The sequence below is a fragment of the Ceratina calcarata genome, unplaced genomic scaffold (genome assembly GCF_001652005.2).
Source record: "Ceratina calcarata isolate Rehan_Ccalc_2016 unplaced genomic scaffold, ASM165200v1 scaffold151.2, whole genome shotgun sequence".
Taxonomy (NCBI): Eukaryota; Metazoa; Arthropoda; class Insecta; order Hymenoptera; family Apidae; genus Ceratina; species Ceratina calcarata.
The window spans coordinates 1,323,351-1,338,421 of NW_017136308.1; the positions used below are offsets into that span (position 1 = coordinate 1,323,351).

The 15,071-nt window shown below is 35.8% G+C and overlaps 3 protein-coding genes across 10 annotated transcripts in view; 1 reads left to right on the forward strand and 2 right to left on the reverse strand.

The window, feature by feature from the left end:
* Positions 1-483: 483 nt before the first annotated feature.
* Positions 484-7,478, forward strand: CoRest (REST corepressor). Of its 2 annotated transcripts, XM_018036525.2 has the most exons (10): positions 484-754; positions 1,265-1,333; positions 1,470-1,544; positions 1,624-1,838; positions 1,916-2,098; positions 2,752-2,862; positions 3,401-3,489; positions 3,787-3,961; positions 4,089-4,403; positions 4,484-7,478. In XM_018036525.2, exons 1-10 carry the CDS (start codon positions 652-654, stop codon positions 4,565-4,567), a joined length of 1,419 nt encoding a protein of 472 aa, XP_017892014.1. In that variant the 5' UTR covers positions 484-651; the 3' UTR covers positions 4,568-7,478. The 2 variants fall into 2 exon arrangements, with proteins under 2 accessions (XP_017892014.1, XP_017892015.1); XM_018036526.2 differs by lacking the exon at positions 2,752-2,862 and having other exon boundaries at positions 485-754.
* Positions 7,479-7,911: 433 nt separating this feature from the next.
* On the reverse strand, positions 7,912-13,109 carry LOC108632148 (uncharacterized). The gene is made up of 7 exons (XM_018036522.2): positions 12,954-13,109; positions 11,995-12,878; positions 11,165-11,930; positions 10,714-11,092; positions 10,509-10,651; positions 10,302-10,453; positions 7,912-10,242 (listed from the first exon to the last, which is right to left on the reverse strand). The coding sequence occupies exons 1-7, from the start codon at positions 13,029-13,031 to the stop codon at positions 8,028-8,030; spliced, it is 4,617 nt and encodes a 1,538-aa protein (XP_017892011.1). The 5' UTR covers positions 13,032-13,109; the 3' UTR covers positions 7,912-8,027.
* LOC108632153 (cytochrome c oxidase assembly factor 6 homolog) overlaps positions 13,100-15,071 on the reverse strand; it is a 2,876-nt gene continuing 904 nt past the window's right edge. The window contains exons 1-5 of one of the 7 annotated variants that reach the window (XM_026819471.1): positions 14,714-15,034; positions 14,201-14,228; positions 13,905-14,046; positions 13,685-13,746; positions 13,106-13,247 (exon numbers count right to left, since the gene is read on the reverse strand). In XM_026819471.1, the coding sequence (XP_026675272.1) occupies positions 13,142-13,247; positions 13,685-13,746; positions 13,905-14,045 (309 nt within the window). In that variant the 5' untranslated portion in view covers position 14,046; positions 14,201-14,228; positions 14,714-15,034 and the 3' untranslated portion in view covers positions 13,106-13,141. The other 6 variants (XM_018036528.2, XM_018036530.2, XM_018036529.2 and 3 more) reach the window with 6 other exon arrangements.

Below are 15,071 nucleotides of genomic sequence, written 5' to 3' on the forward strand. Positions count from 1 at the left end.
ATTGTACTACATCAGGTTCAAATACCAAACGTATATGTTACTGAGATTAGAATTTATATGAGACAATTTTCAAATTCATGCTTTTTCGAATTACATAACTTCTTGTCATTTGTTTAATAACGTGAACGTCACTTGTTTAAAGTTTTACTATGGTGGTTGCATAGAAATATATATATACGTATTAATAAAATAAAGCGTATAAAAGATAGTAATTGCCATACAAAAATCAAATGCATTTCTGTATTATTTTCAATATAAATTTCTTAGATGGATGCATGTAAATAATTCCTAATAATGAGGGCCCTAAAAATTATAAATTACATATGTATTCTCTTTCGACAAAATTCGATTAATTCCATAAACCTGTACGGAAGTGGTGGAACGTTTCAAATGCAATTATAATTTCGAAATATATTGAAAATGTACGTTGCCATCTTTGCTTGGTAAGTTGTTGACCAATCAGTTTCAATAAGCGACCATTTTACTTTCGCTACGGTCGCACGAAGCGCGAGTCGGATTCTACAGAGCACGGTGCACTCGCAAGCACTCGCAAGCTACCGCTTGCATCGCCAGGTTTCGTCGGTTTTCCAAGCGTGAGGAACTTCCGGAGAGTGATATCGGAGAGAACGTGAATCGAAGGAAGAAAGGAGAATGGTTTTGGCGGAGAGAAACTCGGAAAATGTGCGAAATGGGCGCAGGTCGAGAGGCCCCAGCCCCAATGGACAGTCGGACTCCTCGAGCGATGAGGACGGAGGTATCAATTTCATGTTGCACTTTGACTATTCTTAAAATTAACGGGATTTCTTTAGACGCTATCCTGATCGATACGCGTCGCAAACACAGAGGAATACCGTGGACATATTCTTTCATAGAAGTTTACATATTTTTATATTGATCCAGTACGAAAATCCGTAAGGATCTTCAAACAGCGCGCCCCACTTTTCGTCTTTTTAAGTTCTTCGCACTTTCAACCAGTTTCTCCTTATAAATAATGTCTAAAACGATAACTAACTGAATTTTTCTCGATGTCACTTCGTTCCGTTTTTAATTTTGCGCCTTACTAAATAATATTTAATTTTTTTCATTAATACAAGCGAAGTAGTTGCAGTTCGAACTGTATTCAATTGTATGTCAGATTCATTTTTATGTGTGAACAAAATTCTATTTTCCATTTCCAATGATTTAAAAACTGCTCTCTGTGAAAACACGTATTCCTGTATCAATTTAATATTTCATGTATTAAACAAAAGATGTTTTTTTATAGTTCCAGCTGAGAAAATTCGTGTTGGAAGGGACTATCAAGTTATTGTACCAGAGTTAGTTCCAGTCCATGGTACGTGATTTTTGCACAGTTCTTTGTCTGTCACTTCTTCCATGTTACAATTATAATTTTGCCTGAGCACTATATTTGCTAAATGATGCTCGTGAAGTATATACCTACTTTCGTAATTAAAATCTTTCTATTTTAGAACGACGATTGGATCAATGTCCCGATAGGGCATTATTGGTATGGTCTCCTACTACAGATATACCTGATCAAAAATGTAAGCTCGAGCAAGAATTCCCTTACTTACAATTTTACAATCATATTAATTATAACAAATTTACATCCATTTATTTCAGTGGATGAATATATTATCTTAGCTAAAGAAAAGTATGGATATAATGGAGAACAAGCATTAGGAATGTTATTTTGGCATAAACATAATTTAGAGCGTGCTGTATTAGATTTAGCTAATTTTACGCCATTCCCAGACGAATGGACTGTCGAGGACAAGGTTCTTTTCGAACAAGCATTTCAGTTCCATGGAAAGAGTTTCCACAGAATTCGTCAAATGGTAGAATCATTCTTTAAGTTCTATAGTAGAGAAGTATTGTGTGCATTCATTGATGTCCTTCTGCCGTTTGTTCACAGTTACCTGATAAATCTATTGCCAGCCTCGTGAAATACTACTACAGTTGGAAAAAAACAAGGACTAGAACGTCGTTGATGGACCGTCAAGCGCGGAAGCTGACAAGCGGCGGAAAAGAAGGAGAGAATGGTAGTGAAAATGGGAGCGAGTTAGGCTCCAATACCGACAGCGAATCAGAGGAAAAGGTAAGGTGTATTTATTTTTTTTTTATGTATCTACCAATTGCATGAATCTGATGTCCATGGAACAGGAGTAAATTTGTTCTCTCTCTCTCGCTCTCTCTCTCTGTTTTTCTGAATTAATGCTTAGAATGACAGACTGTCATGGAGTATCAGTTTTTGAATATTTTAGTATATAGTGATATCTGTTGTTGCTTAAAACGATATTCTAGTTGCTTCGTCTTAACATTTGTTTGTACAACAATTACACCTTCGTATACCTGTTTTAATTTTTGTACAACGTTATTTTAAGTGAATTAACATTTATGCTGTTGCGTGTGCTAGTGTTTTCCTTTTGCTGTATTTTAATGCCATGGCACTGGCTCGAAATCGTGTACGGACATGCAGAAATAAAAAAGAAGCGCAGTAACACGCGTTGCGTAAAAAAATGTATCCACACGGCAACGTATTCCATGCGGTGAATGAACAAAGTGATAAGAATATAATTGGAGAAAATCGTTCGAGTTATATAAGTTGACGAATGAACACGAAATAGCATTATTGTACGAAAGAGAATTACAACTGATATTATTATTAATTTGGTTTGATTGATGACAATTAAAAAGCTAAAGCTAAAGCTCATTGGATCGTGTGTGAACCGTAAATGTGGAACGTTCCAGAAATGGACGATCCACCGCGGAATACGTCGTGGAAAGAACCAAGCTGTGCCAGGAAGCCACGGCACTGACGCCAAAGCCCCATCCGACTCGGAAAACGCCCCTCAGGTTCAGGTACTCAGCCTAAACCATACCCTGTCGCATAGCATAGTATGCTTATTATATTTTGTTACCTTTATCGTCCCGTATTTATTTATTTATTTACTTTCTCTGTCGTACGTCTCGTTGTCTCCTTTAAACAAGAAGCTAAAATTTTGTGCAACCGAGCCACTAGATTTTACCAGTAGTAGAGTCGACAGGCTGAAACCTTACTGAGGAACAAACGTTGAAGTCCAGAAATTATCTAACGCGAGGGGGATTTGAGTATCTCACGAATTTGTCGATTCTATCAAAAATTGAGATTTTGATTGCTCGTAAAATTAATGAGAGTCACATCGAGTTTCGAGCTTCCGATTCCTTTTTTATGGCAGGTTTCGAAATTTTAATTCTGTTAGAACGTTTGATGTGACCCATGTACATGTTCCATTATCGTTACGACGAGAGATCTATGCTTAGAGATTAGTTCTTAGATAAATGTTGAAAAGGATTTTGGTAGAGGGAGAGGGTGGGGGGTTCGGAGGAACTTATTTTAAAAGGGTGTTATGTGTTGTAGGGCTCGTGTAGCAACTGTGGCGTTGCTTGTCATAGTGTTCGTGCGACTCCAAAAGGACACGCGTGTCACAGCTGCTATCTGCACTGGAGGTCAGTGAGTGCAAGTTTAAGTCAATAATTAAAAAGAAAATTCATTAGACAAACTTTCCTTTGAAATTAGAATGTTCATGCACGTTTCACGTTTTCACTCATCACCGACGACGTTAAATGATTATGTACAAAATATACTTGTAAGATGTTCATTACTAATACTTTACACTTTCAAAAGAATGCATGAGCATTCTTGTACGTATGTTCACAGGCTAATTTAATATTTTCAATAGAAGTTATAAAAAAACTCAAGTAGTTATAGATCAGATGAATTACGAGTTTGTCCAAATGATTTAGGCGAACCGGGGTAGCAAGGCCGTTAAGTTCCATGCCGGGTCGAACGAATAAAAGAAAACCACCGCGCGGTCTCGTTGTTAATCACGACGATTTAGCGGCACTGGCTGGCCAACCCAATCAAGCGAACAACAGTTTACAAGCAATTGATACCGAAATCGTTAGCCTAAAGCGACAAGTACGTTCTTAATTAAAATTGCACAGAACGTGTGGATACATTTTTTACTTAAATACGAGTGTACAATTCGTCGGTCCGAGCGAGTCGATGCGTATCAAATAAATTACGTTTAATTTTTCGCCTGTAGATACAGTCGAACAAGCAACAAGTTAGTGCATTGAAACGCAAGACGACCGATGGTATCGATGACTTGCGACCACCGGAGGTGTCGAGTCGCATAAATGCTCGTTGGACGAACGACGAACTGCTTCTGGCTGTTCAAGGTGTTCGAAAGTACGGAAAAGACTTTTCCGCTATTGCCGATGTGATCGGAACTAAGACGGAAGCTCATTTACGATCATTTTTCGTGAACTACCGACGAAGGTATAACTTGGACGCTGTTTTAAAAGAATACGAGGCCGAGAACGGGCCGATACTGATCGACGACGATAAAGAGGAGAAGGTAACGTATTTGCAATTTGACTAGCTTGTTCGATCGACTTAATGTATCGATGATTAAATTATTGGATACGGATTCTTTAGATGGACGTCGATCAACCTAACGAATCCGCGGAGTCGTCGCAAAAGACGAAATCGTCTGTGGGCCTTGGACAGGCAGCTAAATAACAAACGACTATACCTTTTAACATGAAACGCGAGAAGAATAATCACAGACATTTTGATAAGCGATAATATCCCGTAAAAGGTATTTGTCCATTTAATTTAGTTGATAGTTTTTACTTTTAGTTTTACTACATTTCTGTGTATTGATAAGATGTTCATTGAGGATACTAAGTACAAGAATCAATGCTCTGTACAATGCATGTACGGATGGCTTAATTAGGGGAAAGATGATATTGAAAAGATTTTCGATTAAGCAATAGAGAGAGCGCGATTTTATTGATGACACAAATTTAAGAAAGAAATAAGTTATTGTTAAATTGACGCATCCAAGTGCATGAATAAGTATCTTCTATAACAACATGATGTGGATGCAGATTAATTTTGTTTTAAATAAATTCAATTTTACATATTCTTTAACTTGCAACTTTTTCTATATATATATATATATAAAGAATGTTCAAGTCCCACTTTAACGAATGAAAGTAATTTGATTAGAAAAAAATTACTCGTTCCGAATTGGGGATAATCCAGTTGTCATATAATAATTAGAAATGGACGATTGATTACGTTGCAAAAAGATGTTCGTACAGAGGAAACCAGAGTTTACAACGTTAAGAAGTTCGTGTGTCACTTAATAATAGCTGCAACGTGAAAAGAAATTTATAATTATACAAAGAATCGATAGTAATTTCGGACGCGGATAATCAAGGTATCATGTAACTGTTTCATTGATCGTTTTTTTATAAGCGCTCAAATATTCACCGAGATATCTGGACGTAAAACATTTTCTCCTGCTTCTGCTACGATTTTGACGAGATTCAAATTCTGCTTGCATTTTACGCTCGTTTATATCGTTTATTAAATTATTGTAATGTACATTTATGCTACAGAATTTAATTTAATGCAAAAATATAATGAGGAAAAAATGATTTATATTGTGTTCGTAAAACCGAACAATGTTCGCGGAACAATTTTTAACGTTATTTCGTCTTACGCGCGGATCTTCGTGCCTATGCATTTTTGACTGCATGAGAATGTATATTCATACATCAATGGTATTAACATATATTTAACGCGATCATTGCTAAGTTATTTTATCGTAAATATGAGCCAGCAATAATTGCGTTGAATAGTTTATCGCTCAACACGTGGATACAGATTCATTCAGCATTTTAACTATTTAATATTTTATCAAGATACATCACGGTTAATATAAAATTTCTTTCACTAGTTTTATAGAACGGTAAATTCGTGTGGTTAAAAGTAATATTGAAAATATCAAATTGAGGAGAATATATTTTTATGGCTTGCTGCATACTTTATGCAATTGTATAAAAAGAACAAGGAGTAATGGTTCCTGATAGTTCTATTACAAAAAATTGTATAACATATACATATATTAAAATTGACACATATGTGTAATATAATTCAATTGTACACCTATGAGCACACGCTTTATACGTAATTTATACTCGGTGATCGTTTCAGCAAAATTCAATTATTAAATTATGCGTAATGTAAACTTCGTGTTTTTTCAACGAATCATTTAACAGATTCGATTGTAGTTTATGTTTAATTTATTACCGATCATCATAAGGGGTCACGATTTAATTTGAGTGAAAACTATTGCTATTAGACAATACTTTCAAACAAATCCTGACTTCCAGTTAAATCTTCATCGAGATGCGAAAGGAAGACTCGATTTCAGGTACATGATCAAATAATTTTACTTACAACTTCACGTGTACATCTATATTTACTAATAATAGCAATAGTAACGATGCCATTAGTTTAAGATTTATCTCTCGATAGTATCTATCACTTAATATTAATTAAAAGATGACACTCGTAAGCGTGTGTGAACGATTCCTTTAACGAATGATGTTCTGAAAATGATTACAAGTTTAGATACTCCTTAGAAGTTATTATGTAAACATCGATGTAAATAGGAGGAGTAATCACCAAAGAAATTTACTGTAATCGTTTAGCGACATATCACGGTGACGGTTTAAATAATCGTGTTAGGACCGTTTCACCAAACAAATATGTAGTTTGCAACACTCAAGCAAAGTGGAAGATACATCGTATCGTATGATCAGAAGCGAATAGCAAATTACTCGATTTTTTTTGTGTACCCGCATGTATGAAAATAAATATCCTATTGAAACAAGAACCGAATATTCGTTGATAACAGAGAAATAATCTGTTACGCTCTGATCGTTCTTCATCACGTTCTTCGTTGAGTCGTCTAGTTCTAGTACGCGCAATTTATTTCACACACGAAAGCACGACGCAGTGTTCAAGTATCGTAGATTTAATCCTTCCTAGCTTAAGATCGAAAGAGGAACGTTGCTCTCAATCGTCTTAGTCGCGCGGATGTGTACTCTTCCTTCCCCTCGACGAAAGCAACTTCTTCTCTCGATAATTATTTAATGCATTTAATTGAGACGCGTACCGAGCGAATAAAATCATTTTCTGAGTAGCAAAAATTCTCTTGAATACCGGAGGAACGGTTTTTGGGATTGAATTTTTTCAATTTTATATGCGTAACACCGATCAATTATTCGCTTTACATAAGATGTGTATGATTTACGAGGCACACGATGATGCATCATAGTTTTTAATTCGATACGAACGGTCACATCTCTTAGCTGAATAATTTCAAGATGATCAATTACAATTTTTAAAACACTTTACATACAGGGTGTTCCGTAAAAAGTGTTAAAGCCGGAAAGTGATAGGGTCATCCTAAACAATAATTTTCTTTGACAATATGTAAAATGGGACTTGGTTTTTTAAGCGATAAACACTCCGCTCAGTGACGGATTTCTTGGTTCGAGTTGTAACGCCTGGCCATAGCCAGGGAGCAAACGTTCAGCTCAATACGAAGCGAATAAACTACATAAATAACAATGCAAAGAAATTGTCCGTTCTTTATTATGAATAAAAATTAATAAAGCGCGGGCGAACCTCGCGCTCCCAGTGATCAGTCATCAAGCCTCATTTTACATTTTGTCAAAGGAAATTGTTATTCAGAATGACCCTCTCACTCTGCCATTTTCGGCTTTAACACTCCTTACGGAACACCCTGTATATCACATTTGATATCTGTTTCGCGATTGTAGATACGATGATATGTTCGAAGGAACATTATTAAGTAATGTGTAATATATACATTATATTCTCTATGATCGTTCGAAATTTTCTATTATTCTGGTACAATTTCGTGTAGCATAAATTGTAAATATAAAAGTTATATGAGCTTTGTGGATGTGCACACGCCTGTGTCTCGTCCGTGAAGTGTACAGATGTATTTATTCAGGACAATTAAATATTCTCTTGTGTACTTTCGATGGGTTAAAAAGCATTTATTCTTCGAGATACCTTAACAAAAATTATCATTAATTTCTAATTATAAAAAATTACTTTTCCACTGCATAACAACGACTATACATTATTATCATTAGCTGTACTCCTGTATTACGATCGTTTGCTTATTTCGTAAATAATCTACGTATTTAGTATTTAAAATTACTTCTAAGTTAGTATCATCGAAATAAAACTCTCTTTGAAATTGATATCTCGCTCCGATTCTACTTAAATCATCTGTATTCCTCTCGTGTCCAACCGCATTAGCTCTTTTGGAGCACTTATCTGTATGACTGCGTTTCTTTTGTTTCGCGTAGTAAAAACAAAGAGTTAGAAATTTTGACTCTTCTCTATAAAAAGGATTATCCTCGTGGTAGAAAGGGTTTTCAATTAACAAGCTACCGTCAACATTCTTAACACTGTGCGTGAATAACTTTACAAAATATAGATTCCTATCTTTGTTCGTAGGAAAATTGAATTCTTCAAGCATCATAGCAGACAGTAAATTTTCATATATACGTTCATCATGCTCTGTGCTACTGTAATTGGGAGTAATCGCCTCTAGAACATGGACTCTTAAACTGTCCGCGATCGCCTCGCGAATATCCGAAATCTCATCTTTCAATAGTATTAAACAGCAGTGTAAAACGATTGATTTATCTTCACTTCTTAAATCCCGGAAGCGACCAACCGAGAATTGCATGCATTCGACTGCGATTCGTCTTAAGTGTTCCTCTTCGTGAACACTTAAATCAAGGACACGTGACAATGTTTCACTTATCGTAGCTTCGTTCTTAGAGAACATGATTGTGAGCACACATTTCAAACTCCATAAATTCACGTTTTGGGTATTTTCCAGTTTCGTGCTAGGGAGAATTTCAATTTCGATATTCAAGTCGCTTACGTGTAATGACAACTGTTTCAGCGTTTGTAGAATGTAATTTGTCATTGCGCTCAGAAATAGTCCATGATTATACTTGTACGAAAATAAACGTTGGAGAACGATCTTCAGGATTGGTAGACAATGTGAGACATTGTTTAAAAATGAAACGCTTTGATCGATGCAAGGAGATTCCAAGATTTTACGTATGGTGTCAACATCGATATTATTCGTACGATTAATATAATCAGCGTACAGTTTTGTCGAGATGTCGATGAACTGGAAAAATCCTGGTTTGATACGCTGAGAGGAGAGTAAACAAGTTCCATTAAAAATAAATATATCTTCATGCGACATCTCATCGGAAATGGATTCTCTTAACTGTAGGAACAGTGTTTCTAATATATAACATATTTTCGAGTTTCCTCCTCCGTTTGGTGTACCCTTCCAAACTTTGAATATCTCTCGAAGCCTCAACAGTTCTGTGGATTTTATTAAGTTGTTGCTCGCTGTATCTGAATACAAATTCAGACAGTCAGTTTCGGCAGACAGCTTCTCTTTTAAAAACCTTATAGCTAGCAAGTAACCGTGAATCAAATTGGTGGATCGGCACGATGAAATATCATATCTCAGTCCAGCGATCTCAGACTTAATTTGTAAAAAGTCTGTCAACGCTGCGTACGACTTCGCTGCCAAGTATCTAACGTACCAAACTGGATTGCCGAGTACTATACGAAGTAAACATCTCGCTCGCAATACGTATTCCCGCGAGGAGTAATCGATCAACTCGGAAGAACTGTTTGAGAATTTCGAAAGCAACACAAGAACGTGAACTATCCTCGAGTGTAGATACAGAGCAGTAGAGAAGCTCATGAACGTTAATGAGAATCGGTGCAATTCTCTCATAATATAATCCGCGAGTACCGGGTAATGCGTGATGAAATGATTAATCGAGTAGCCATTGCCGAAATCTACCTCTTCTCCGGAACTCTGACCCACTAATCTCGGGACTATCGAGCCGAACAACTGTAAACTTGCGTTTCTAATACTCCACATTTCGGACTCCAAATACTTGAAACAAATCAAGGAAATATCCTCCATATACGGAGTCAGCTGCGCGTGGATCTCTTTATCGGCCACCAAAGCTCGTAGAAAGTGCAACCGCCTTGCCCACGGAGAATCGTGTTGAGATTCTATACATCTCGCGTGATCGTCGGAGAAATGGTTCAGCGAATCCAATAATTTTTGCACCGCGAAATGTAAAAGAGGCCTGTCGCGGCGATTATCGCTAACAACGATCCTATGAAACATTATAGATAATCCGGCACCCCTCCTTGTAATGTTCAAAGAGTGCATAGAATCGTTCTCAAGTATGCGAGATAGATACCTCTTTGGTAAATCGGAATATTTGGGCTCTTTGCATAAGGACCTGGAAATTTGAATCCCGTCATAAGATCGTTTTCTCTTAAAGTAATATATAGAATGTACCTCGTTAAATATCCTATAGCCGCACCCGCGGCTTCCACTACGCCCTTGTGTCTACATCTGAGTAACACCGTAACGATAATATTAGCCGTACGCTCGACAGTTGCATCCGAGGACATCGAAGTGCCTATTTCACAAGCCATTTCACAGCAGATCTATATACAAAGATACCTTTGTTATTTGCGATCAAGACGCCGTAAAGATTTTTACCTTTAAGGACGTCCAAATGCAAGAGACGAGAACCTGATGAGCGGGCGTTAAACTTAAATCATCCACATCGATATTATCTAATTCGCTGTTTTTGATCGCTTGATCGATCGCCAGTCCCATTTCCGCGAAAGACGACGAATGCTCTGCGAATTTAATTAGAATTCTATTCGAAACGAAAGATCATTCCGGTTAATATAAAGCGTACCTTGACTTTCGGACTTCGAAGAAAGCGTAGATAGGAAAAAATCTACTGCATCGTCCAGCAACTGCAGCATTTTTTCGATAAATTCTGTAGAGGGATTCGAACTCTCCGGCCCGTTGCGAAAAGAAATATTTAATAATGCGGTCATCACACCGAAAAATGGTTTACCCTGAACGATTGCTTTTAGTATCCCTCGTTTCATCTCCGTTAACTGACATGTAGCTTCGTGTAATAAGAAACATGAGTAATTCGAGTAATTTGTACAGTCTTTAAAAGAATGCAACGGTAGCCAATTAATTAAAATTGACATTAACGCAGCACCGCTTTCGGTCTCGTAGAATTTTGATGAATTACAATATCTCATTGCCGTACGGAATAACACCTGAATTAATAATAGTATCATTCTTTATAAGAGAAACAGTAAATAAAATGTCGGAAGTATATTGTTTCTTACTTGCATCTCTATGTCAGATAAAAGATCTTCATCGAAATAATTGAGAATAATAAAAGCCGCTGACTGTCTAACGTCGAGGGCAGAATCCAGTACAAGCCTTAATAAAATGAATAAACTTCTTTTGTCTGTAAATTTCCAATTCCCGGTTGCAATTAAATGTTTATCCAGTAACAAGGCGCAGCAAACGATCTCGGCATTGTTTGATCTACTTGTAACAGGTTCGTTGATGAAAGAAAGTATAGCTTTGTATAAATTTAAGCCGAAGATTTTTCTTTGATAACAAGAACCGATCTCAAAACAATCCAAAAGGAATTCGTGCAACCAACGTGTGATGTAATACACGTCGTCTATGTATTCTCGTTTACTGGCGCACATTTTTAAAACGGTGGTGTAGAATATTCTAAAGTACTTCACAGTTCCGTCTCTCATAAATATTGTTGTACTATTCGCATTGTACAGTAAGAAACTTCTGATCAAAGCGAATCGATCTTCATTCTCATTGTACGTGTCGGCTGCTTGGTAACAATTTATCGCGAACCCGTTCAATCTTACAATCTCGTTCTTATGATTTACATAGGATTCGATTGTCGCTTGTCGCGGAAGGTTCACTCGCATTTCACAAGCCATTCTTTCAAGATGCGAACGTAAGAAATGTCCTTGTATATCCGCGACGAAATCCCACAAATAAAGTAACAGGTTTTTATACTTTTTAAGGACTGGTTCGAGCCAAAGTTTGCAGAGCAACTGAAGGGCAACATGGTTCTCGCTGTAATTAAAGAAGAAGATTCGCACTAATTCTTTTCACCATCAATCTTAATGATTCAACTCACTTTTCTGATGATTCCCAGTGATGAAAGAGATAACATATTATATGACCAAACGCTTCTTTCCATTCGGTTTCGCTGAGCTTCTTTGCGATTGCGAGATAAACCTTCGTACCAGAGGAACGCAGGCAATATTTTGTTAAACTCATGGACAAAGAAAGTAAGAAATCGCGGGACTTAACGATCTCGGTTTTGTTCCAAACATCGCAGATCTCCGCGAGTATATCGTACTTCAATTCATTCCCCCAGGAAATCGTCTCAACGCAATGCTTAAATAAATATTCCAAGTATCCGCTATACTTCTTTTCCATAATTTTCAGGTACGTATTAAAGACAAGCGTCGAATTCTGCTTGCTTATTTCATTGATGGCGTTACACCAATTCGAAAAAATGATCGCCTCCAGCTTTCGTTCCTGTTCTGAACACGCGTACCAAAAATTTGTATCTGCCGTTCTTTGCAACCACATGTACAATATCTTGTAAGCGAAATACGAATGTTTCGTATACCCTATACAATGTTCGGATATAATGTCGAAAATGAGGAGGCAAACATCGTTGGAATACATATTGTTGCGATTCACTTGTAAATATCCGTAGGCGCAAGTTAATTTGAACAAATCGGATTCGACGATGTCGTACTTCTCACCGAAAGCATGCAACTCATTCGCTTCGAAACTCAGAAGATTTGTGAATGTTTCTTTTAAGACGACCAAGGTAGGGTCTATCGACAATAAAGCGAAGAATGTATGAGAGGCCAATAAAGTCTTCTCTCTCGTAATTTCCATACTTGGAATAAAAGTTTTCATAATATGCGCAAGGACTGGTTCCCATTGTTTCAAATGCTCCCCGTTCCACGATTCTTTCCGCGATGAAGCGAAGTTTATCAACTTCTAAAAGAGCAAAGTAAAGTCAACAGTGATCGCAGTCACAGAAACTTGCGACAGTAAGAACTAAAGAATACTAACTCTGAATATAACAGTGTCGTCTGTACATGTTTGTAACTCTTTGATCACATGATTCAATTCCATGTTTTTTGTACACATTTCGTTATTGTAATTCAGGAACAGTAATTCCAATTTAATTGTTACGTATACTATATATACAATTTATATATATATATATATATATATATATATATATATACTCTTGTTCTTTAATTGTACGAGTTTGTATTTGTCGTTTGAAAGTTAAAAACTGCTTTTGACGATTGTGCAGTCGACTCAGATGTGTCTGCTTTACTTCCATCAAGCCTACATGTCCTGCAATTAATATTCAATTATGTCTCGGTTGGATTAGAGCTATCATGTTCAGCTATGAAAAAGATAAAACCGGAACAAATTTCAGTAAAGCATAAAAGAAATTTCTCGAAAGAAAGTTCGAAAAATAACGAATTCTTAGCTCGAATGTAACAAAAGCATATTATTTAGCAGCCAGCAAAGTAGCCCTCTGTGTAAAATTCTATATGTGCTCAGTAATTGAAAATTAAAAGAAATAGAAATTGCGTTCCTCTGTTTATTCAACGGATTAAGGATCATAGAATGTAATAAGACAATCTTATGTTATTTGTAAGTATCAATTTTATTGCAGGTAATAAAAAATAAGAAAACTCAATGATTGGAAAACAGTTCAACTATTAGTTTAAAGGTAATTGCTAAATTAGTTTTATAGTTTTTCATTTTGCTCGGCAGGAACATACCCCTCTTTTTCTAATTGCTCTTTGAATTTCATGTACTCTCTCTTACGATCAAAGTGTTTTACCTAGTAAAAAGTGAAGACAACAAGTGAAGATTTAATCGAAGAGGGATAAGCACTACATGTAAGAGAACTATGCTTTACTCTTATACCACAGTATTTCTGAACGAGAAGCAGTAATATTTTCTTTGGAGCAGAGTCAGGCGTATAATGAATGAACTCACCCATAATGCAGGGCAAAATTTTTCATATTGGTCTCTAAATTGTTTACATTCAGCTTCTGTTTTACCATCGTCAAGGCACTTCCAGTATTCATCTCTATGAGACCAACATTTTGCACGTTCTACTTTACTTGGGAAGGACATTCTAAAACAAGCCAGTACCAGACATTATTGGAAAATTCATTTTTCAGATTTATATTTTTTTCTATTAGTAGATATAGTTTTTCTTATTACTAAGGTTTTTAATAAATTTTCTACTAAGAAGTAATTGTGAATCAATAAAAACAACTTGCATTTACCTATAGCAAGTGTGTCAGTATTGAGGTCCTTCCAACAAATGAATGAATTTTCAGTTATAAATACAAAATGTAATGCAAGATACTTATTTTTATACAATCAAAAATAAGAACCTTAAAATAAAACGTAAACTGGTTACATAATTTTACAGTAGCACGTGCACTTTACACATTAGCTGAAAAATTGAATTTGTCCCCGAACGAAAATTCACGATTTTTGGAAATATAACGTGAACATATCGTCCCTTAACAATCCATAATCCTTTTATTGTCTTTTTTACAACAAATGCGATCGCTGCTTTGAGTCAAAGCTTGCAAGTTTAAAACAACGTGTCTACGTTCTCAATGTTCTCATCTATCTTACATTTTGTATCGGTATAAAACGTGAACGTGTATTTGTAAGGAAGAATGAAATAAGAAAAGATTTATATCTATTGTTGGTATGAGATCTTCAAAAATATAAACTGACATCCGTACGATATAGTAAAGATCACGTAGAGAAGAACAGAGACTAACCTACTAGAAATTAGGTCTTTCGTAATAAAAAGTATTATAATACAAAATGATATTAATTTTTATTGACTATGCACAATAATCTTTATTTAATCATGAAAGTATAATTATTATTTATCAATTTATTGTAAAGTAATTCACACGCGAATCATAAAACTATCGTCTGCACGTGGTTTATTGTCCTTATCAAGTGTATGTAGATGGAACTTCATGTACAGAGTGTAATATTCTCTTGGAACATCGTGTAAATAAAATTAATTAATAGAGTATATAATAGGTAAATTAAATCCTCTTTTATATAATATTCTTATACAATTATTAACTCTTATTTTATTATGTACAAATCCATGTTCAATATACA

Excerpts from the sequence above, each read along its gene's own strand:
- LOC108632148 (XM_018036522.2), bottom strand. The coding sequence starts at position 13,031 with ATGTGTACAAAAAACATGGAATTGAATCATGTGATCAAAGAGTTACAA. Across the intron at positions 11,931-11,994 it reads CACTGGGAATCATCAGAAAA|CGAGAACCATGTTGCCCTTC; the intron begins GTGAGTTGAATC and ends CTTTAATTACAG. Across the intron at positions 10,454-10,508 it reads GCATTTGGACGTCCTTAAAG|ATCTGCTGTGAAATGGCTTG; the intron begins GTAAAAATCTTT and ends CTTTGTATATAG.
- CoRest (XM_018036525.2), top strand. The coding sequence starts at position 652 with ATGGTTTTGGCGGAGAGAAACTCGGAAAATGTGCGAAATGGGCGCAGG. Across the intron at positions 755-1,264 it reads CTCGAGCGATGAGGACGGAG|TTCCAGCTGAGAAAATTCGT; the intron begins GTATCAATTTCA and ends GTTTTTTTATAG. Across the intron at positions 1,545-1,623 it reads AGATATACCTGATCAAAAAT|TGGATGAATATATTATCTTA; the intron begins GTAAGCTCGAGC and ends CATTTATTTCAG.